The sequence below is a fragment of the Nannospalax galili genome, unplaced genomic scaffold, assembly GCF_000622305.1.
Source record: "Nannospalax galili isolate Female #2095 unplaced genomic scaffold, S.galili_v1.0 scaffold960, whole genome shotgun sequence".
In the NCBI taxonomy this organism is placed as follows: domain Eukaryota; kingdom Metazoa; phylum Chordata; class Mammalia; order Rodentia; family Spalacidae; genus Nannospalax; species Nannospalax galili.
Window position 1 is genome coordinate 1,742,468 of NW_008348313.1, and position 22,357 is coordinate 1,764,824.

The 22,357-nt window shown below is 53.3% G+C and overlaps 1 protein-coding gene across 3 annotated transcripts in view; it reads left to right on the top strand.

The window, feature by feature from the left end:
- Nucleotides 1-22,357, top strand: part of Ap2a1 (adaptor related protein complex 2 subunit alpha 1) — a 30,317-nt gene that overhangs the window by 6,056 nt on the left and 1,904 nt on the right. For 2 of the 3 annotated variants that reach the window (XM_008845094.2, XM_029569395.1), the window contains 18 exons: nucleotides 6,147-6,215; nucleotides 6,309-6,451; nucleotides 6,731-6,924; nucleotides 11,648-11,777; nucleotides 12,286-12,387; nucleotides 13,716-13,824; nucleotides 17,273-17,423; nucleotides 18,060-18,228; nucleotides 18,325-18,462; nucleotides 18,811-18,993; nucleotides 19,971-20,068; nucleotides 20,256-20,487; nucleotides 20,567-20,734; nucleotides 20,816-20,979; nucleotides 21,232-21,297; nucleotides 21,534-21,590; nucleotides 21,691-21,773; nucleotides 21,863-21,952. In XM_008845094.2, coding sequence (XP_008843316.1) covers nucleotides 6,147-6,215; nucleotides 6,309-6,451; nucleotides 6,731-6,924; nucleotides 11,648-11,777; nucleotides 12,286-12,387; nucleotides 13,716-13,824; nucleotides 17,273-17,423; nucleotides 18,060-18,228; nucleotides 18,325-18,462; nucleotides 18,811-18,993; nucleotides 19,971-20,068; nucleotides 20,256-20,487; nucleotides 20,567-20,734; nucleotides 20,816-20,979; nucleotides 21,232-21,297; nucleotides 21,534-21,590; nucleotides 21,691-21,773; nucleotides 21,863-21,952 — 2,346 coding nt within the window. The remainder of the gene's footprint in view (nucleotides 1-6,146; nucleotides 6,216-6,308; nucleotides 6,452-6,730; nucleotides 6,925-11,647; nucleotides 11,778-12,285; nucleotides 12,388-13,715; nucleotides 13,825-17,272; nucleotides 17,424-18,059; nucleotides 18,229-18,324; nucleotides 18,463-18,810; nucleotides 18,994-19,970; nucleotides 20,069-20,255; nucleotides 20,488-20,566; nucleotides 20,735-20,815; nucleotides 20,980-21,231; nucleotides 21,298-21,533; nucleotides 21,591-21,690; nucleotides 21,774-21,862; nucleotides 21,953-22,357) is intronic. The other variant, XM_008845095.3, reaches the window with a different exon arrangement.

Genomic DNA, 22,357 nt, shown 5'->3' on the forward strand with positions numbered 1-22,357 from the left:
TGCATGCTGTCTGTGACAGTGTTCTCACTCACTGCATCACCAGCTGCCCCAAGTGCTGCATGGGCAAGCTGTGGCCTAGTGGCCTAGTCTGTCTAGGGCATGCCTGTGTCCTTCATCCAGTGCACAGCCCCCCAGTGGCCCAGTGCTCTGTCCTAGGCCCCTAGGCTGGCCACTTCCCGGGGGTCCATGCCAAGGCTCCGCTTTTTGCATTTCTTTTTTTCAGTACAGGGACGGACTCATTGATGCTGGGGAACGGACCCCCCTAAGCCACACCCCCAGCCCTCTTCTTGGTTTTTGAGGCAGGGTTTCATGTAGCCCAGTCTAGTTACAAACTTGTTATGTAGCCACAGATGACCTTGAATTCTTGATCCTCCTGCCTCCACTTCCAGAGTGCTAGGATTACAGGTGTGCTGGACCGGTTTTTATGGGGCTGGGGAACATCCAGAACTTCCTGGGTGTTAGGCGAGCGCTCTACCTACTGAACCACACCCCTAGCCCTTTATCAGCTTTTGAGACAGTATCACTCTGTATCCCAAGTTAACTAGAGTGTATATCAGTCCCGCCTGCCTCAGCCTTCTGAGTGCTGGGGTTCCACGCTGCAAGGATTACGCCCAGCCCCAGCCCTCTACTCGATTTTGAGACAGAGTTGCACTCAGTTTCTGGCCTTGATCTCTTGCCTTGTCCTCAGCCTCTCAAATAGCTGTGATGGCAGGCTTGGCTTGGGCTTTCTCTTTTGCAGACTCAGTCTTTCTGTTTCTCTCTGGGTTCCTCAAAAAAAAAAAAAGTGTTTTGCCTGCATGTATGTATGTGCATGCATACATACATGCATACGAAGGCCAGCAGGGAGGGTTGGATCTCATGAAGCTGGAGTTACAGACAATGTGAGCTGCCATATGGGTGCTGGGAACTGAACCTGGTCTGTGATAGCAGCCAGTATTCTTAACTGCTGAGCTATCTCTCCCTCTTCCCTCACTTCTTTTTGATAGAATATATCAGTTATGTAGGAGCCACGTTCATGGATATGGAACCTTTTAAAAACTAAAGAAATACACACGTATATATAGATGGCTCTCTGTATTTGTGGATTCAACCAGCTAGAGACCCAAAATATCTACCCAAAAATTGTGTCTGGGATTGAGGATATAGCTCAGCAGTGTAGAGCCTGCCTAGGATCCCCCAGTGAGGGACTGGGGTGTGGCTCAGCGGTAGAGCCCTGCCTAGACTCCCCCAGTGAGGGGCTGGGGTATGGCTCAGTGGTAGAGACCCTGCCTAGGATCCCCCAGTGAGGGGCTGGGGTGTGGCTCAGGGGTAGAGCCCTGCCTAGACTCCCCCAGTGAGGGGAGGGCTTACCTCCAGCCCCTTGCAACATGCACAATAATTTTTTTTAATTAAAAAAAATTTTTTTTGGTCTTTTTGAGACAGGGTCTCCCTGTAGCCCCAGCTGTCCTGGAACTATGTAGGCCAGGCTGGCTTTGAACTCACAGTGATCTGCCTGCCTCTGCCTCCCGAGTGCTGGGATTAAAGGTGTGTGCCACCACGCCCGGCTTATTATTTTTATGTGTATGCATGTATTGCCTGCATGTAGGTAAATGCACCCGTATCGTGCAATTCCCACGGAGGACAGAAGAGGCTGTCGGATCTCCTAGAACTGGAGTTACAGACAGTTGTTAGCTGCCAGGTGGGTGCTGGAGTTCGAACCCCGGTCTTCTGCAAGAACAGTCAGTGTTCTTAACCTCTAAGCCATCTCTCCAGCCCTGTCCCATCACTTTTGAGGTTGGTGTAAGAATATTGTCACTGGCGGCCAGCCTGCTGCAGAGTGAAACCCTGTTTCAAAAAGAACAGAAGCTGGTGTGGTGGCGCACGCCTTTAATCCAGCACTCAGGAGGCTGAGGCAGGTGGATCTCTCTTGAGTTCAAGGCCAGCATGGTCTACATAGTGAGTTCCAGGCCAGCTGGGGCTACAGGGAGACCCTGTCTCAAAAAAAAAACAAACAAAAAAATCCAAAAGAAAGCAATACATGTACATAGATCTGTGCATATGTCTAAGTCTACTCTTAAGTACATCGTGTGCGTATAGGACGGGTTGGTAGCCAGTGTCTTCCTCAGTTGTCTTCTACCATATGGGAAGACACAACACATGACAGCACATGTGTAGTGGTCAGAGGACAACCTTAGCTGTGCGCTCTCACCCTCTCTGCTTGACACACGGCCTCGTGTTCACTGCTGCAGAGCTACCTGGCTGGATCCTGGGTGTGTGCCACCACACCTGGCTGTCAGGCAGCTCTTGAGTGAGGTACCTGGTCCGTGTACCAGACGTGTGGCCTTTCTGGTCCCTATGGAATAACTTTCAGAGAGGAATGACAGGACTGAGTGGTCATGCTAGGGCAGAAATAGAAGCGAGCCTGCACACTGGTCACCAGCCTGCCCTGCCCCTGAGGGAGGCACTGTCCTCAGGGGCATTCCCTGTCCTCATGGACACTCCCTGTCCTCATGGACGCTCCCTGCTCAGGCTCAGGCCCATCCCTGGCTGGTGACCTGGCTGAACCCCCCTCATCTCTCCAGGTCCTCCTCAAATATCCCCTCTCCTGGCCCCAGTGGAGCCCAGGCAGCCCCTCTCTTTCAGGTGTGGCTGATGAGCCCTGACCTACCACCACCAGGTCAGGAGTCCTGGGGACAGGAGTATGCCAGTGTGCCTGCATTAGGGGCCCCTAAGACACCTGCATGGACCTGGCCACAGGCCCTCAAAGCAATAGCCTTGGGGATTGGGCCTGAGCCCTCCCACCCTGGCTGCATCCTTCATCCCCTTCCTGGGGCCAGGATGGACCACTGCCCTGCCAAAGGCCTTCCTGCCTGTCTCTTTCTTCGTGTGTCCTATGCTGGCCTCTAACTTGATCTGTACTGAGGATAGCCTAGAACTCATGATAACCCTTCTGCCTCCACACCTGAGGTGGTCTTTTCCCCCAGTGCTGGGATTGCAGGTTTGAACCACCACACCTGCAGTTTATGTGGTATTGGACTAAGTTCAGGCCTTTGTGCATTGTAGGCAAATGCTCTGCCAACAAAGTGACATCCCTCTTTTTCACTTTTTTTAAATTTTTTCCCAGTTAGTTATTTAATAACCACATACTTAGATGAAGCATTTCGTTACAACAGCATTGACATATTCAATAACAATTTTCTGAACTAAGATGCATCTTTTTCAAAATTGGCTGTAAATTTTTAGGTTTATAGTTGAATTATTACAGTTATACAATATTGAACTCAGTATAAGCCCTGTAAGACATAAAATTGAATGAGTTTTTTAGCCTTTAAAAAAGATCTCCATTTCATTATTAAAATACAGTTTCATGCAGAAAAATTCATTTTCAATGCAATTGACATTAAGATGTTTGCACATGCGTTTCTAATCTCTATATATCTGATTATTACTAGTGACAGTTGGTTACGTTCTGAGCTCCTTGGAATCTGAGCATGGATAGGTAGATTTCAATGGTAATGTTTTTCACATCTACTAATTATTTTTTATCATATTTATTTAATAACCATATAATTAGAAGAAGCATTTCATTACAACAGCATTGAGATATTAAATAACAATTTCCAGAGCTAAGATGCACCTCTTTCAAAAGTGGCTGTAAATTTTTAGGTTCACAGTTGAATTCATATAGAAAAAAGATCTCCATTTCATTTTAGAATATATTGTTCCTTGCAGAAAGACTCATTGCTTTTGCTACTAACACTAAGATGTTGGCACATACATCTCTTCTTTTTCACTTTTTATTTTATTTATTTATTTTTGAGGCAGCGTTTAACTATGAGCCCTGGCTGGCCTAGAACTCACTATGTAGACCAGGCTGGCCTTGAATTCATAAGAGATCTTCCTGCCCCTGCCTCCCAAGTGCTAGGATTAAAGGAGTACACCACCACATCTAGCTCACTCTTTATTTTGAGACAGGGTCTCAGTAAGCTGCTCAGACTGACCTTGAACTCTAAATCCATCTGCCTTAGCCTCCCCCCAAAATGGGCAGAGGCTGGGGATATAGCCCCATGAGTTGGGTGTTCACCTGGCATGCTTGAAGCCCTGGGCTCCATCCCCAGCACTACATGAACTGGGTGTGATATGTTCATCTGTGGTCCCAGCTCTAGGGAGTTAGAATCAGAAGGACCAGAAGTTCAGGGTATCCTCAGCCGCATAGCTAGTTTAAAGCTAGCCTGGGCTACATGAGACCCTGTCTCAAAAAACAAAAAGCTAGGATGTCAGGTCTGTACCACCTTCCTGGTACTTCACTGAGCCCTAGGTTGGGGAGGCTCTGCCCAGGGGACAGACTGATCCTCCCTTTTCTGGAGGATCCTGCCCAGGGCTGGGACACAGGCAAGTAGCCACCACTGCTAGCATGACTTGCCCAGTAGCTACATGTTTCTTAAGTAGAAAGAAGTGCTCAAAATTTGTATTATTTTCTCTTATTCTCTTTTGATGTGTATGAATGTTTTGTTTGCATGTATGTATGTGTACCACATACATGCCTGATTCCCCCTTAGCCCAGAAGAGGGAGTCAAATCTCCTGGAATTAAGAGTTATAGACGGTTGTAAGCTACCCAACCTGGGTGCTGGGAACTGAACCCAAGTCCTCTGCAAGAGCAGCAAACATTCTTAACCACTGAGTCATCTCTCCAGTCTTTTACTTTGTTCTTTTTATGTGTTGTGTGTGTGCATACATGTGCTTGGAAGCCAGAGATTGACCTTGGTTCCTTCCTCAGTCACTCTCCATCTTATTTATGAAAAGAGGGTCTTGCTGAACTTGGGACTTAGGATTCAGCTAGATTAGCTGGCCACCAAGCCACAGTGATCTTCCTGTCCATCTCCCCAGTGCTGGAGTTACAGTTGTGTGCCTCCATGCCTGGATATTTACATGGGTGCTGGAGAGCTGAACCAGGTCCTCAGAAAACACTTTACTAAAATTAATTTTAGTAATATATTTATGTAACCCAGCATACCCAAAATACTGTAATTTTAAGATGTGGCCAGTATCTTAACATTCTCTCCCATATTTTTTGGGGGCAGGGTTCTTTGAGACAGGGTCTTCCTGTAGCCCCAGCTGGACTGGCATTCACTATGTAGACCAGTTCCTTTCAACCTCACAGAGATCTGCCTACCTCTGCCTCCCAAATGCTGGGATTAAAGGTGTGGTCTACCATCACCATTACGTGGTGGTGGTGATAGTGATGGTGGTGGTGGTGATGATGGTGATGATGGTGATGGTGGTGGTGGTGATGGTGGTGGTGGTGGTGATGATGATGATATGATGATCATGATGAACTGCTTGTACAGCTGTGAGCAAGATAGGCCTCACTGAGGAGGAGGCAGGAGCTGAGACCCAATTGATGGGAAGGTGACAGGAGGTGGCCCAGGCCAAGAGCACAGCTAGTGTCTCATAGCCCAGAGTATAGGGATAGGAAGGAAGCAGGGAGGCTGAGGGGGGGCTGCCTCGGAGCCTGAGCAAGAACACCTATGTCTGTGGAGTGACAATGGAGCTGCTCTGCAGGGTTGCACTCTGAAGGTTCCCTGAGCAAGGGAGCCCCCAGGTTCTGTTTGGAGGCACTAAGTGAAGGGTGGAGTCTAGAGGTGTGGCCTTGGGGACTCCAGGTGTAGTGAGGGTGGCCAGAACCAAGGCCGCATGCAGAACAGGGTATGTGGGGCATGGGGCGCCCCTATCTGGGTCCACAGGGGGAGGTATGCTGTCACAGCAGAGGTGTAGGAACAACACAGACACACAGGTGGGGTGAGCTCGACCTAAAGGATGGACAAGGGGAGTGGGCACTGGGAGGTCACTATCCTGGCTTCATGTTGCCCAGGAGATGGAATTGGGGGGAGGCTGGGGCTAAAGGGGTGTAACTCTTCAGTCATTCATTGGTCACAGTTCTGCTGTAGGGTCAGGGAGGGGACTGGGGGCCCCCTGGTAGGCATCCAGACCCCTCAAAAATCAACCCTAGTGCCACTGGGAAGAGGGAGAAAGGTGGAAGTCGAGGCTAGCCCACAACTATGCTGCTGGCTGCTACCTAAATAGAGATTAGCAAGCTCCAGTGGAAGGGACCCCATGCGTGGGGAGTGGGCGTGAGGCCCTCACATGCCCTGCCCTCTGTCCACAGGCAAAAGCAAGGAGGCTGAGATCAAGAGGATCAACAAAGAACTGGCCAACATCCGCTCCAAGTTCAAAGGCAGGCTCGGAGGGAGGGAGGAGGGAGCTGAGGCTCCGGGGATTGTGAGAGCCTTCCTCATGTGGCTCACCTTTCCTCCTTCCTCTACCCCAGGGGACAAGGCCTTGGACGGCTACAGTAAGAAAAAATACGTGTGTAAGCTGCTGTTCATCTTCCTGCTCGGCCATGACATCGACTTCGGTCACATGGAAGCTGTGAACCTGTTGAGCTCCAACAAGTACACAGAGAAACAGATAGTGAGCAAGGGGGGAGGCCACCCCAACCCTATCATCAGAGAGGGGAGGCCAGGGTGGACCCCAGTCAAGGGGAGGAGGCTGGGTGATGCCATGGGTCTGAAGGAGGAAGCCAGGGTCTGGACCCTTGGGCCTGGGGAAGGAGAGCTAGAAGTCTGAGGGAGAGGGACCAGAGTCTAGATCTCCTGGGCTAAGGGAGGAGAGCTGGAGCTCTAGCCCTGCCTATGCCAGTATCCAGGGTCTCTCAGACACGGGCTCCCAGCTGTCTTCTCTGCCTTTTAGGGGTACCTGTTCATCTCAGTCCTGGTGAATTCAAACTCAGAGCTGATCCGGCTCATCAACAACGCCATCAAGAATGACCTGGCCAGCCGCAACCCCACTTTCATGTGCCTGGCTTTGCACTGCATCGCCAATGTGGGCAGCCGAGAGATGGGCGAGGCCTTTGCTGCAGACATCCCCCGCATCCTGGTGGCCGGGTAAGGCACTGGGTATGAGAGCAGGGGCAGCCAGGGTAGATGAGATGCCACCTTCTTTAGGCCCAGAGAGGTTTTGGCACTGCCTGAGCTCTTCCAGTTTGGCTGTGGGGTCAGCACCGCATTTTAGACGGTGGCTCTGGAGGCAGTCCTGTGGTTGTCTGAGTCACTAGGCCAACTTGAGGGTGTGAGGCCCCTTCCTCACCAAGCATCTTGTCTCATTTATTCAAGAAGCATTGAAGTCAGGGGTTTGGAGGCAGAGGCAGGTGGATTTCTGTGAGTTTGAGGCCAGCCTGGTCTACACAGAGAGTTCTAGGCCATCTGGGGCTACAGGGACCTGTCTCAAAAAGACCGAGAAAGAGAGGAGAGAGAGAGAGAGAGAGAGAGAGAGAGAGAGAGAGAGAGAGAGAATAAATAAAGGACTTCTAGTCTTCTAGTCGGTGTGGCTAGAAGAGCAAGATAATGCTGGTTGACAGATGAGCCAGAAGGCCAGGCTCACATGGGCCCAGCTGGAAGCAGCTGGCCAGGACAGGCTGAGCAGGGGACTAATGGGTTTCCAAGGCCTTTTGGGATTGGGAGGGGCTAGGTTTTGGTTTGGGAGGCCTGCCGCCTTGGGGAGCAAAGGAAAGCTTGTCTAAGCAGAGGCTGTAGGAAGCCACACATCAAAGTGTGGGTGACCTAGAAATAGGGCGGTGTGCAAAGTTACCTGTCTCAGTCCTTGGCACAGAGCAACCCTAGGCCGACTGCCAGCCTGCTTTTGTTTTGTTTTGAGGCAGTTGTAGCCCAGACTGGCCTTGAACTCATGTGTGATCTTCTTCCCTCCACCTCCTGAGTGATGAGATTATAGGCATATATCATGTCCGACACCGTGCCCAGCTGCAGCCTGTTTTCATCCTGCCTAGGTTGTCCTGATATCCCTAAGTTCACCCTGGAATGATGCAAACCAGGCAAGGCTGAGCACCTGCTGTCCCAGCGGTAGAAGGCTGAGGCAGGAGGGTCACAAGACCAGGAGTTCCCTGTTTGTGTGTATATGGATGTTAGTATGTAGTATGTGTGCATGTGATCGTGGATGTGCACATGTATGTGTGTGTATGTGTTTGTGTGCATGTATGTGTATGTGCCAGAGAACAATCTGTGTTCCTCAGTTGCTGTCCCTCTTTGGGGACAGGGTCCCTCACTGGGACCTGGAACTTGCTGATTGAGGCTAGGCTGGCTGGCCAGTGAGCTCCAAGTGTCCGCCTCCCCAGTGGGAGGGTTGCAGCTGGCTGCTTTTTAAGATTTTATTTATTTAGTGGTTTTTTTTGGTCTTTTTGAGACAGGGTCTCCCTGTAGCCCCAGCTATCCTGGAACTCACTATGTAGTACAGGCTGGCCTCGAACTCACAGAGATCCGCCTGCCTCTGCCTCCTGAGTGCTGGGATTAAAGGCGTGCACCACCATGCCCGGCTATTTTTTTTTTTTCTGTATTTTTAAATTTGCTGTGTATGTATGTGCCTGTGTGAGTGTGCAAGTACCCATAGAGGCCAGAGGGGGCGTTGGATCCCCTGGAACTGAAGCTACAGGCAGTTGTGAGCCATCCAGTGTGGGTTTGGGGAACCAAACTCGGGTCCTCTGCAAGAGTGGTAAGTGCCCCTCACCACTGAGCCGGCTCCAGCTCCTGTACCTGGCTTTTTAAGCTGTGGCTCTGGAGATCAAATTCAAGTCCTCGTGCTTGGAAGACATGCGCTTTGCCGGTTGGCCTGTCTTCCGTGCTGTAGCCCAGTTCTCAGACAATCTTGGCAGCACAGTGAGACCCCATCTCGAGGAGGAGAGGCCAGACATGGCAGACCTCACTATGGTTTCAACAGTCATGTGCCAGAAGCAAGAGGATTGCTGTGAGTGTGCAGCCAGATGACTACGTGAAACCTTGTCTCAAACCAAACCCAACCAAACCAAACCCACATAAGCACAGGCGCAAGACCCCATGAGGGAGAGCAGGAGAAATGACTGTGGTCACAATGGGATTAGAGCATAAAGATTGGAAAATGAGTATGTTTTGTACTTTTCTCTTGTCTTTTGAGACTTGGGTTTTGTTTTGTTTTTTTTTGTCTTTTTGAGACAGGGTCTCCCTGTAGCCACAGCTGGCCTGGAACTCACTATGACCAGACTGGCCTCGAACTCACAGAGATCTGCCTGCCTCTGCTTCCCAAGTGCTGGGAATAAAAGTGTGTGCCACCACATCTGGCAAGACTTGTTTCTTTTTTTTTTTTTTTTGTCTTTTTGAGACAGGGTCTCCCTGTAGCCCCAGCTGTCCTGGAACTCACTATGTAGACCAGGCTGGCCTTGAACTCACAAAGATCCACCTGCCTCTGCCTCCCAAGTGCTGGGATTAAAGGTGTGGACCACCACGCCCAGCCCCAAGACTTGTTTCTAATTATGTGTCTGTGTACATGTATGTGCACATGAGTGCAGTGCCCACAGAAGCCAAAAGAGACAACAGATCCCCAGGAACTGGAATTGCAGGTGGTTGTGAGCTGCCTGCCATCTGTGCTGGGATCCAAACTTGGGTCCTGAGCAGTAAGTGCTCTTAACTCACTGTGTAGACCAGGCTGGTCTCAAACTCACAGAGACCTACCTGCCTCTTCTTCCCAAGTGCTGGGACCAAAGGCCATGCACCACATGCCTGACAAAGAGTTCAGCATCTGTCTCCTCCTCACAGTCAGCCCGGGCATTGTTCATCCTACTGCACTTCACTCTGAACTCAACAAACCAAGCAAGGGCTGTGGCAACCCTGTATCAAACAGTTCTGTTTGGTGCCATTTCAACTGTTAGGTGATCAATGGCATTTTAGTTTTTTTAATTTGTTTCTATTTTATGCGTATAGTTGTTCTGTCTACATGTAAGTGTACCGTGTGTGTGCAGTGCCTGTGGAGGCCAGAGGAGGGCTTTGGATCCCCTGAAACGGGAGTTACAGACGGGTATTATCTGTCATGTGGGTGCTGGTTCCTCTGCAAGAGCAGCCATCTCTCTTGCCCCTCCTCTCACTTTCTATTCTATTTTTTTTTTTTTTTTTTTTTTTGAGACAGGGTCTCCCTGTAGCCCCAGCTGGCCTGGAACTCACAGAGATTCGCCTACCTCTGCCTCCCAAGTGCTGGGATTAAAGGCGTGTGCCACCATGCTCGGGTGTTATATTCTATTTTTAAAAAAGGTCTTGCTCAATTGCTCAGGGCTGACCTTGAACTCACTCTGTAGCCCAGGCTTCCCTTAGCTTACACTCTTCCTGGCTCAACTGCCCTAGTGCTGGGATGGCAGGCATGTGCCACTTGCTCCAGCTTATTACATCTCTTGTAAAGAGAAAGCCTAGTTACATCTCTCCCCCGTTCCCTTGAGTGCAGTCGGTCTAGGCCACTGTTGTGTTCGTCTTTCCTGCCTGGTTGTGTGTCTGTGTGCAGCTTACATTCTGACCCAAGCAGAACCGTGGTCTCTGTCGTGTAGCCACGCCGTACTGTTTCTCTCCTGTCCAGTCCAGCTTTGCAGTTCCGACCAGCAAATGGATGAGACAGACGAGGGCATCTCCCTCCTCCACTCAAGAGTTAATAGACCCAAGCTGGCTGGCTCAGATACATGAATCCCATTCCAACCCCCAGCACCACATAAAGCCATGTGTGGAGGGTGGTGAGACCCTGTCTTTAAAAAACAAAAAGCCTCGGGGCTGAAGAGATGGCTCAGCTGTTAAGAACACAGGCTGCTCTTTCAGAGAACACGAGTTCAGTTCCCAGCACCCACATGGTGGTTAACGACCATCTGTAACTCCAGTTCCAGGGGATCAGACACCCTCTTCTGACCTCAGTGGGCATTGCACGACACTGGTGCACTTACATACATGTAAGCAATACACTCATACACATAAAATAAAAATAATAATTTTAAAAAGTAACAAACAAATGATAAGTCCTTGGAAAAAGAAAAAAAAGAAAGCCAGAGTGTTAGAATATAGCTCAGCTGGTACAGGGTTTGCCTAGTGTGCAAAGCCCTGAGTTCCACCCTCAGTGTTGCGTAAATGGGGCATTGTGGTGTGCACCTGCAGCCCCGGCATGGGGTGGGTGGTGGCAGGAGGATCAGATGTTCAAGCCGGCCTTGAGATCCTGGTTGTCTGTAGTGCTGGAAGTCTGGAGTTGTCAGCCTGAAATGCTGGCATAGGCCAGGTTGGGCCTGAGGCTCCAGGGAGGACTGTTTCCCACCCTTCCAGTTTTGAGTTGTTTTATCCTTGGCTTGGAGTCTGGGTGGAAGGCAAGGTTCCTAAGAAAACATTTTTAAGGCCAGACATGGTGGCGTACGCCTTTAATCCCAGTACTTAGGAGGGAGGCAGAGCCAGGAGGATCTCTGTGAGTTCAAGGCCAGCCTGGTCTACATAGTGAGTTCTAGGCCAGCTGGGGCTACAGGGAGACCCTGTCTCAAAAAGACAGAAAAAAAAGGAAAGAAACCATTTGTGCCAGTGCGTCTGCCTGCCAGTCTATCTAAAACCCAACAGCGGGCTGGGTGCACAGGTGCCCAGCAGAGGCATGCAGGGCAGAGCAAGGCTGTGCATTTTGCTTGGCCTGGCCAGCTGCTTTGCACGTGAAGAAATGATGAGTCCCAGGGGTGGGCAGGACAGCATCCGGGTGCATTAGAGTTCTTCTGTGACAGCCAGACAGGAGGCAGGTGCATAAGGTCTCTGCAGCCCTGACCTTCCAGTGATGTCCCCACAGGGACAGCATGGACAGTGTGAAGCAGAGCGCAGCCTTGTGTCTGCTGCGGCTTTACAAGGCCTCGCCTGACCTGGTGCCCATGGGCGAGTGGACGGCACGCGTGGTGCACCTGCTCAATGACCAGCACATGGTGAGGAGCCCAGCTGCCCCGCCCCCAGCCAGCCCACCCCACCAGCTGTCCCCAGCCAGCCCACCCCCAGGTATCTGAAGCTCCTGTCTGGACTCCCCTGATACCACGGACCTCTATGCTGACTTTCCAACCCACACTCTGACTCTGCCCCAGCCTCATTCACTGCCCAGCTGTCCTCCCTTGGCATCTCCCTGGCCGCCAGACATTCTGCTCCCATCTCTGTCCTAGCCCCTCCAAAAATCCTGCCAGTTTCTCACACCAGAGAGCCCCAGCAAAGACCTGACCCCTGCCCAGGATTCTCAGTGCCCCCCCCAGGTGCCTCACCCAGGTGCCAGGACCTTCCCAGTGACACCCCACACACCAGACCCCCAAGGCCATGGGGTGTCTTTACCCCACCCCAGAAACACAGCCATGCCTGTGCATACCCAGACCCCTGCCATGGAGTCCTGGGACTTGCACCCCTGCTCTGCCTCTGAGCTGGAGCCTCCCACCCCTCTGCCCCCCACAGGGTGTGGTCACAGCCGCCGTTAGCCTCATAACTTGTCTCTGCAAGAAGAACCCGGATGACTTCAAGACCTGCATCTCCCTGGCGGTGTCCCGCCTGAGCCGGGTGAGTGTGGTGTCAGGTGGCTGTGGGGCGCCGGGGGAGGGGACTGCTGGCCTCCCTGGGCCGTGACACCTTGTGCCCTGTCCCTGAGAGGCAGTCAGCCTGTGGTTACAAGGCTGGCCTCTGCTGGCTGCATCCAGGCTTTATGCTTCCTGCCTGTGTGGCCGCAGGCTTCCTGCATATGGAAGAGGCACAATGCTGATCCCACCAAGCAGGGCCTGCAACCTCCAAGCACCCCGGAAACAGAGCCGCCCTGGTGACCGTCACCCCAACCCTAGCCCTCCCTCCTCTTTGGTCTGTGTCCTCTGGGCCGTCCTCGGTCTTCATGGCCTTCTTTCAGTTTCTCACCTTCACTCCTGTCCTCAGAAACCCCTGAGCCTCCTCTGTCTGAGTAAGACCTCCAGGGCCCTGGCCTGCTTGGGGGCGGGGGGTGGATTACTCAGTTGCAGACTGCCACAGAAAGGGGGCTTGTGCATAGAGGGAGCTCAGCATGGACTCCTCAGAGGAGGCCCTAGCCCAGCCCTGGAGCCAGGGGAGCTTCTAGGGGTCTGTGACCCAGATGGTGACTTTGACCTCAACAGAGTGCTCCCTGGGGGACAAGAAGGGGCTGGGAGCATGGGGGGAGGGGGCACTGTCGCCCGAATTCATTCCCTCCCCAGGCTCCTCATTCCTCACACTGAGTGTGCTCAGTGCCAGGCTGGGCATGAGGAGGCAGATGAGGAGACAGTGCACAATGAGCTCCCACCCCATGATGCTGGCGCAGCCTGTGGGAAGCTCCTAGAGAAAGGTTTCCAAGATTGAGTAGGAGGCTCCTGTACGAGCAACAGCCACACAGCCCTCTGACTGTCAAGACCTCTTTTTGGCCTATATCCTCAGGGACCCAGGAAGGGTTAGACCAGCCCCTGCCAGTGTGCTGAGAGCTCATGGAGCGGGTGAGGCCTAGGAGGCTCAGAGGCTCTGAGTCAAGGGAGGCTCTGGCCTCAGACTCACAGGGAACTAGGGGAGGCCTCGGCCCTGTGGGCACTGGCGCTACTTGGAAAAGTCTGAGCCACATGCTGGGACACAAAGCAAGTACTCAGGAGGCTTAGGCAGAAGGATCTTGAGTTTGAGACCAGCTTGAACTGCCCAGAAAAAACATCTCAAAAGAGAGGGAGAGAACAGATAGAGACAGATCCATCAGCCTCAGGCTGAGTTCCCGTCGTACTCTGAGGCCATACCACTCACTCCACACCTGTCTCCCTTCTCCCAACCCTGGCTCTGCGGGGTGCTCTGGAGGCAAGCTGAGCTCTGCACAGGACCGGCCCTCCACCTCACCACCTGTCCTCCTGCAGATTGTCTCCTCAGCCTCCACAGACCTGCAGGACTATACCTATTACTTTGTCCCTGCGCCCTGGCTCTCGGTGAAGCTGCTGCGGCTGCTGCAGTGCTACCCCCCGCCAGGTGAGGCCCCTGAAGTGCCTGCATCCAGGTCCCCACTTGCCCTGAACCAGCCTGCAGCTCCAGACCCCAGGGGGCCATGCAGGATGAGGGGCAGCCTGGTGCCCTGCCCTGCATACCTGGTGTCCATGGATAGACCTGGCTGTGGGCCAGCCTGCTCACAGCTCTCTCCAATCCTGGGGAAGGGCTAGTTACCTCACCTGCAGTACAGAGGGGGACCTCAAGACTGGGAGCACAGAGCTGGCCCAGTGTTGCCACCATGGTCAGGCTGCAGTTCCCGGGCTCATGTCAGTTAGAGACCTGCCCACTGCCACCACTGCAGTGAGCAGGTGCTGGGCAGGGCCTGTCTACACCCACCCAACATAGACAGGGAAAAGCAAAGATCTGTGGGGTGCAGACAGGGCCTGGGGGTAGCAAGGTATGGTAGAGCCCTGCCCAGTCTGTGCTCTGAACCTCCCTTTCCTGTGGGATCAGGGTCTGTCCCTGTATTGGACCCTGACAGCTTCTGTTTCATGGCTGCACAGTCATGGGCTGGTTTTGGATCTTGTGCTGAAGTGTTTGGAAGGCCATGGGTGTCAGTCTGTTGACGGTCCCCATGAGCTGAGCACCAAGGGATGGCCCTGAGTCTCCACAGCCCTGTGCCTGCATATATCAATGTATGCATGTCTACATGCATGCCTGGGGTATGTGCATGTGTCTGCATGCATGGCTGCTAGTGTGCATACATATATCTGCATGTATGTGTGTCTGTATATGTAATCAGGTATGTGAATGCATGTTGATTTATTTGGACATGTCTCCATGCCTACTTGGATGTGGTGGCATGTCTGTACATGAACCTGCCATGTGCATCTCTGTAACTGAGCCTGTAACGTACTTGACGCCAGAGGCCCTTCCCAGCTCGTGAAGCCAGTGACAAGTCTTGTCCCGTGGCCCTTGGCACATCCCTGGTTGCATGTAGTCCTGCTCTGGAGGAGCCCTGTCTTGTGCTGTCCTGTTTCCAGATGTGGTGGACTGTTGCCCATAGATTTCTAGTGGGGGTTTTTTTGTTGGTTTTTTTTTTTTTTTTTTTTTTTTTTTTTTTTTTTTTTTGTAGCCTCAACTGTCCTGAAACCCACTATATAGACCAGGCTGGCCTCGAACTCACAAAGATCAGCCTGCTTCTGCCTCCCAAGTGCTGGGATTAAAGGTGTGCGCCACCACGCCTGGCAATAGTTTTCTGTTTTGTTTTGTTTTGTTTTTTTTACCAATTGGAAATTTCAGTAAGGAGAATTTCCATTACATGCATCAGGAGAATGTGGCCAGAATGCCCATATTCAACCCAAAATCCTGCCCACCTACATTAAGAAACAATTCAAATCACCATCAAAATCAAACTGTGTACAGTGTACATAGTGGTAACGACCTGCAAATACATTTTGGAAAATAGGAAATTGAGAAAAACAAAGGTTAAAATGGGTTAAGTAAAGGAGAATAAAAAAAGACAAATCTAGGCATGGAGATATAATATAGTTAAAGGCATCATCAACAGGAAAAAAAACTTACCCAGCTTAGCACCCTTCGCCCCCTGATCTCAAAGGCTGGTGGCATTTATCACACACGCAAGACCTTTCCTTGCATGGGAGAAAAGTTAACAATCACCACATTGTGTTACATCCCCTCTTCTCACAACAGCACAAACTGTCACCTGGAAGCACAAATGCTTCATCCATTTATTTAGAAAACTTTTGAGCAAAGAGCTGGCATTCATACCGGAATCTGTGGCTGGGCATATGTGCAAGAGAAGCAATATCAGTGGGGGAACCACAAACATCTCACAGCTGACAGTGGAGAGGGAAATGAACTGGATGTGAAAGAATAAACATCTGTGCAAAGTCTGCCCAAGCAGGTGGTGAACAAGGATCAGGGCTCTCCCCCCTCCGCATCCCTCCAGGAAGTAGGAATTCCACAGTCATGAAATTCAGAGAAAGTGACAGACCCTGGAAGGGAAGCTGCAGTCTCAGTAGTGTACTTTTCATGTGTACCCAGAACTAGCCCATAGGGGCCTGGAGTTTTCCAGCTACCCGCCCTACTGCTGTGGAAATGAGATCAGGACACACATATACCACACACATACACACAAGGAAGACCCAAAAAAAGTGGACTGGAGAGATTGCTCAGTGGTTAAGAGCACTTGCTGCTCTTCCAGAGGATGGTTCAGTTCCCAGCAATCACATTAGGCACCAGCTCTGGGGGGATCTAATTAATGCCTCTGGCCTCCCTGGACACTAGCACTCATGTGCACAGACACTCACACACACACAATTAAAAATAAAAATCTTTTTCAAAAGAGAAAGATAAAGTTTAGATGTCCTGTTTTAGCACCTCTTACCAGACATTTCTAAGCCATGGACGTTTTCCTTCACAGCAGCAGCTTTTCCGCCACATCTCAGTTGGGTGTTGCTGTGTGCAGTGATGCACCCTTGTCAACCCAGCCATGTGGGAGGCTGAGGCAGGAGGATCTCAGGTTCCAGGCCAGCCTGGGCTACATAGTGAGACACATATGTAGCACACATTCCACAGCACAATCTAGGACCACACGTTAAATTAGATTTGCCATTTCTTTGGTCTCTTTTTTTTTTCTTTGAAAAAGACCCCTGGGCTGGTCTTGAACTCCTGATGCTCCTTCCCCTGGCTCCCCAGTGCTGGGATAACAGTCCTGTGTCATAGGCTCAGCTACTTTTTTATTGTTGCCATTGACAGTGCTAGGGATCGGACCCAAGGCCTCGGGTGTGCCATGCACATTCTTCCTACTGTACACATACACAGAAAAGCCTGTTTTTAGAGGAGCCAAGAGGCTTCTCTTGTGGTGTGCGCCTAGATTTGGCAGATAGCCTTGGGGTGTCCTGGCTCATTCCTCTATCCATGAATTTCCTGATAGACACAGGGACATTTTTGACAGAATGCCTGGCAGTGGCTCTGTGCAAATGTGGACTGGGATCTGGCTGGCATCCTTCTGTCACAGCAGTGGGGTTCCGGGAATCTGATTGATTTTCTTTCTGTTGAACACAAAGCCTCTGGCAGCCAGTTAGTGTGCAGTGGCTTTCTGGGCTGGTAGTTGAGGTCAGCTCCCTGCTGGGCACTGATAGGGAAGGCCTGGACTTGGAGTAGCTCTGGGGAAGGTTCTGGAAGTTTCTTTACTTCTGGGAAAAACCTAAGGCACAACAGTGCTGCAGGGGGAAACTGAGGCTCCCAAGAGTGGAGGCTCAGTTGTCCCAATGGAGTCCATGCAGAGTGGGGTGAGATCCCAGATCTGGAGGTGGGTGCTGTGTCTTAGAAAGCTGAGGCCCAGCCCAGGGCTTCAGGGCACAGAGGCAGCCAGGCTCCCATGGAGGGAGAGCTGGGGTAGGGCTGCAGACTGCAGGGACCACGTGCAGTAGAGAGCTCAGCCCGCGCATCCTCCCCTTCCCAGAGGATGCAGCTGTGAAAGGGCGGCTAGTGGAGTGTCTGGAGACCGTGCTCAACAAGGCCCAGGAGCCTCCCAAGTCCAAGAAGGTGCAGCACTCCAACGCCAAGAATGCCATCCTCTTTGAGACCATCAGTCTCATCATCCACTATGACAGGTGCCTCTGGCAGGAGGGTGGGGAGGTCCACAGGGGCAAGGCTTGAAGGAGAAGGCTGGGGAGGACCTCTGGGTCTGAGGGAGGAGGCTGGGGTCTGGACCCCTAGGTCTGAGGGAGGAGGCTGGGGAGGACCCCTGGGTCTGAGGGAGGAGGCTGGGGAGGACCCCTGGGTCTGAGGGAGGAGTCTGGGGAGGACCCCTGGGTCTGAGGGAGGAGGCTGGGGTCAGACCCCTGGGTCTGAGGGAGGAAGGAAGGACTGCCTCAACTTCTTGCTAGGAAGAGAAGGAGGTGCGGTTTTACCTGTGAGGCTGATGCTAAGACTCTTCTCCATATGCAGAATTGCTGCATACTGTGTGGGTTGGTATTCCCACAATCCCCCACATACTGGGGATTGAAGTCAGAGCCACAAACGTGCTGGGAAGAGCTCTCATGTGCTGGACAAGAGCTCTCCCACTGAGCTGTGTCCCCACCACAGTGCCTGTCTTTCCTTATTTGGGCTTATGAGCCCAGATGTCCCAGTTCCTAGGAGGGTCAGAACAAGAGGCAGAAGTGAGGATCTGGATCCTTAGCTGTGCAATGGTCCACCTCATGCCCTGTCTCCATCTGTCCCTGCCGCCCTTCGCCTGTGCTGCACAGTGAGCCCAACCTCCTGGTTCGTGCCTGCAACCAACTGGGCCAGTTCCTGCAGCACCGGGAGACCAATCTGCGCTACCTGGCTCTGGAGAGTATGTGCACTCTGGCCAGCTCCGAGTTCTCCCACGAGGCTGTCAAGACCCACATAGACACTGTCATCAACGCCCTCAAGGTGCGGCCCTCTGCCAGGCTCTGAGCAGCCAGGCCCTTGGCCCTGCACTGGTTCAGTGCAGCTTAGATCTCAGTTTGGCTCTGCTCTCCTTCTCAGACTGAGCGGGATGTCAGCGTGAGGCAGCGGGCAGCTGACCTCCTCTATGCCATGTGTGACCGCAGCAATGCCAAGCAGATTGTGTCTGAGATGTTGCGGTACCTGGAGACAGCTGACTATGCCATCCGTGAAGAAATTGTGAGTCTTTAGGGGTCCAGGTTAGACTCCTGGGTCTGAGGGAGGAGGCTGAGCCCTGGACCCCTGGGTCTGAGGTGAAGATATCAGGTATGCGGGAGGAGGCTGGGGAGGACCCCTGAGTCTCAGGGAGGAAGGCTGGGATCTGGAATCTTGTATCTGAGGGAGGAGGCTGGGGAGATCCCCGGGTCTGTGGGAGGAGAACTAGAGTTAGGACCTCTGGGTCTGAGCAGGAGTCCTGACCTGGCCCCTGGGTGTCAGGATGAGGTCAGTGGTGAGCACAGATCCAGGTGAGTCACCGCACTCACCCTCCCCTGGGCATACTTGTGTGCTCACACCTTCCTACCACAGGTACTAAAGGTGGCCATCCTGGCTGAGAAGTATGCTGTGGACTACAGTTGGTATGTGGACACCATCCTCAACCTCATCCGCATCGCGGGCGACTACGTGAGTGAGGAGGTGTGGTACCGTGTGCTGCAGATCGTCACCAACCGAGACGATGTCCAGGGCTATGCTGCCAAGACTGTGTTTGAGGTCAGCACCCTTCAGGACTCCATGATGGGACTCAACTGCCAAACGAGGGCAGCTGGGCAGGGTGCCCTGTCAGTGCAGGCCAGCAGCCTGCTTCAGCACCATGCCTTGACAGCTCTAGGTCGAGGCCCTGGGGCATTCCTGATGTGAGGAAGGCACAAAGTATAGGCTTTGCCCCCATGTGTGCTGGTCCATGTCTGGATTTGGGGGCTTTCCCCTTCCTGCCCAGAAGAATGCCCTGTGCATTTGCATTACTGTGAGCAAACATCCAACAGAAACAACTTTAGGGAGGAAAGGTTGACTTTGGCTCATAGGTTCCGAGGGCTTCTGGTCATCTTGACAGGGAGGGCAGCTAGAGTGTGGCAGGGTTGGGAGACAGCTCCGGTAAAGTGTTTGCCAGCACCCAGGTAAAAGCTGGGTGTGACTGTGTCCATAACCCTAGTACTGGGTGCAGAGCCAGGGCAATCCTGGGAGAGCACTGGCCAGACAGTCTAGCCCAAATGGAAGCTCCAGGTTCAGCAACAGACAGTCTCAACAAATAAGGTGGAGAACGGATGAAGAGACACACGACCTCTTCTGACCTTCATGTGCACACACAGGCACGCACCGGCACACTCACACATCCACAGAACCTGGTGTGGCGGCTGTTTATGTCATGGCAGACCAGGTAGTGCTCAAGGCTCACACCCTCTGGGACTCCCAAGTGCCCTACTTTGTCCAGCTAGACCCCCACCTCCCAGCATTTACAGGGCCTTCCTGAACAGTGTCCAGACTACACCTGTAGAGGACTTCTCAGTCACACTCAGTCACACGGACAGTGTGGGCTCCTCACATCCCCCTCCATGCCTCGGTCTTCCCACAAGTGGCCCCATGTGCACTGCAGAATCAGAGGGTTTCAGCAGTGCCTGCCCTGGGCTGAGTGGGCACAATGCAGGGTCCCAGCTTCCCACCCTTGTTCTCACCCTTCCCCTCGCTCCCAGGCTCTCCAGGCCCCAGCCTGTCATGAGAACATGGTGAAGGTCGGTGGCTACATCCTTGGGGAGTTTGGGAACCTGATTGCTGGGGACCCACGCTCCAGGTGAGAGCCTCATTCTGAGGGTGTCAAGCACAGCTCTTAGGGGCTTAAGGGATCTGCCCCAACTCCCCATGTGGGTGATAACCCCGGTCCCACAGACGGTGCCCTTGGGAGTGTGGCCCAGGAAGGCTCCATGGAGGTGGTGCCCTCTCTGCTGACATGTCTTCTGACCCTCCGCCTCCTTCCACAGCCCTCCTGTGCAGTTCTCTCTGCTGCACTCCAAGTTCCACCTGTGCAGTGTGGCCACACGCGCCCTGCTGCTCTCCACCTACATCAAGTTCATCAACCTCTTCCCTGAAACCAAGGCCACCATCCAGGGCGTGCTACGAGCTGGCTCCCAGCTGCGCAACGCGGACGTGGAGCTGCAGCAGCGGGCGGTGGAGTACCTCACCCTCAGCTCTGTGGCCAGCACCGACGTCTTGGTGAGAGCCCAGCCCTAATCCCTGGGAGAACCTACCCTGGGACCCGGAGTACCCCTGACTCCTGCCCGCCTGCCCTCAGGCCACCGTGCTGGAGGAGATGCCCCCGTTCCCCGAGCGGGAGTCCTCTATCCTGGCCAAGCTGAAGCGCAAGAAAGGCCCCGGGGCTGCCAGCGCCCTGGACGACGGCCGCAGGGACGTCAGCAGCAACGACATCAACGGGGGTGTGGAGCCCACCCCCAGCACCGTGGTGAGCCCTGCACCTGCCTGTACCTGCCCAGGGTCTCTCAGCCTCCACCTCGGCTCACCCCACCATCTCCCCTTGCTGCAGTCGACGCCCTCGCCCTCCGCCGACCTCCTGGGGCTGCGGGCAGCCCCTCCTCCTGCCGCATCCCCGGCTCCTGCGAGCACCAGGAACCTCCTGGTGGACGTCTTCTCCGATGGCCCTGCTGCACAGCCCAGCCTGGGGCCCACCCCCGAGGAGGCCTTTCTCAGGTACCCGCCTGCCCTGTGTTGGAGGCCCCAGGGCCCTCCTGCCCCATCCTCTGCCAGCCCTGCCTGCTGCCTCCCTCTGGCTGCTCTGGACTCTGCTGCCCCTGCCCCAGGTCCATCCTTTGTAGCCGGATCTCAGCCCGCTCTTCTCTCCTTCGCCCTCTCTGGTCTCTCCTTGGCTCTCTTGCTGCCTCTATGGAATTGGCTGCCTGCCACGCCTGTCTTCTCTATCTGCTCTGGGATTGGATGGCCCAGCGAGCTGGAGCCCCCTGCCCCTGAGAGCCCCATGGCTTTGCTGGCTGATCCAGCTCCAGCAGCTGAGTAAGGGGTGGCCTTGGGTTGGAGGGCTGAGGATGTCCCCAGGGTGGGCTTCAGGGTTCCATATGTTAGAGGACAGTGCAAGTCAGGGTCCTCTGGAGGGTCCTGCTCCTATATCTGCTGTTCTCTGGGAAAGCTGGGTCTGTGAGTTCTGGATTCTGTCCCTTAAGAGTGTGCCTGCCTGCACCCATTACCGCGGCCCCAAGTGCCTAGGCATTTCACCCCTCCCTCTCCCCCAGCCCAGGTCCTGAGGATATAGGCCCTCCCATCCCAGAAGCAGATGAACTGCTGAATAAGTGAGTCCTGGGAGAAGTGGGGAGGGGCGTAGGGAGCCCGGCACAGTGCAGATGTGTAGCTGCCATCGTGACCCACTGTCCTGACTCCTACCCTGCCCAGGTTTGTGTGCAAGAACAGTGGGGTTCTGTTCGAGAACCAGCTGCTGCAGATCGGAGTCAAGTCTGAGTTCCGGCAGAACCTGGGTGTGTCTGGTGGCCTTGGGAAGGGTTGGCAGGGGTTCTTGGCCGGGCTGGTGGCCAGAGCTTAAATGGAGCCCTCCTCACCCCTGCAGGCCGCATGTATCTCTTCTATGGTAACAAGACCTCCGTGCAGTTCCAGAACTTCTCGCCCATGGTGGTCCACCCTGGAGAGCTGCAGACTCATATCCTGTCAGTGCACCTTGCTGGCTTCAGCCCCACCTCACCCCTGTAGGCCTCTGGGGAACAGGGGAGCCTAGGTCCAGACCTGCTCACCCTCACTCAGTTAGGCACTGGTTACTTCTGAGGCTCCATCTGCTCACTAGAGAGGTCTCTACCCAGGAACAGATGACAGTGACCCAGTGTCCAGGTGTCATGACTTCCAGCATCAAGCTGTCCCTCCAGGCACCTTCCCTGTGCTGGCCTGGTGCTATACTCAGGAGACCCTCTGTGGACCCTCTGGCCCATGGGTTAACCAGCGGTGCCCACCTTGCTACCCTGTGGTACCTCAGCCAAGTCTCCCAAACCCCTGGGAAGGGTAGACCTGTCTCTTCCACCTTATAAAACTTTTTTTTTTTTTTTGAGAAAAA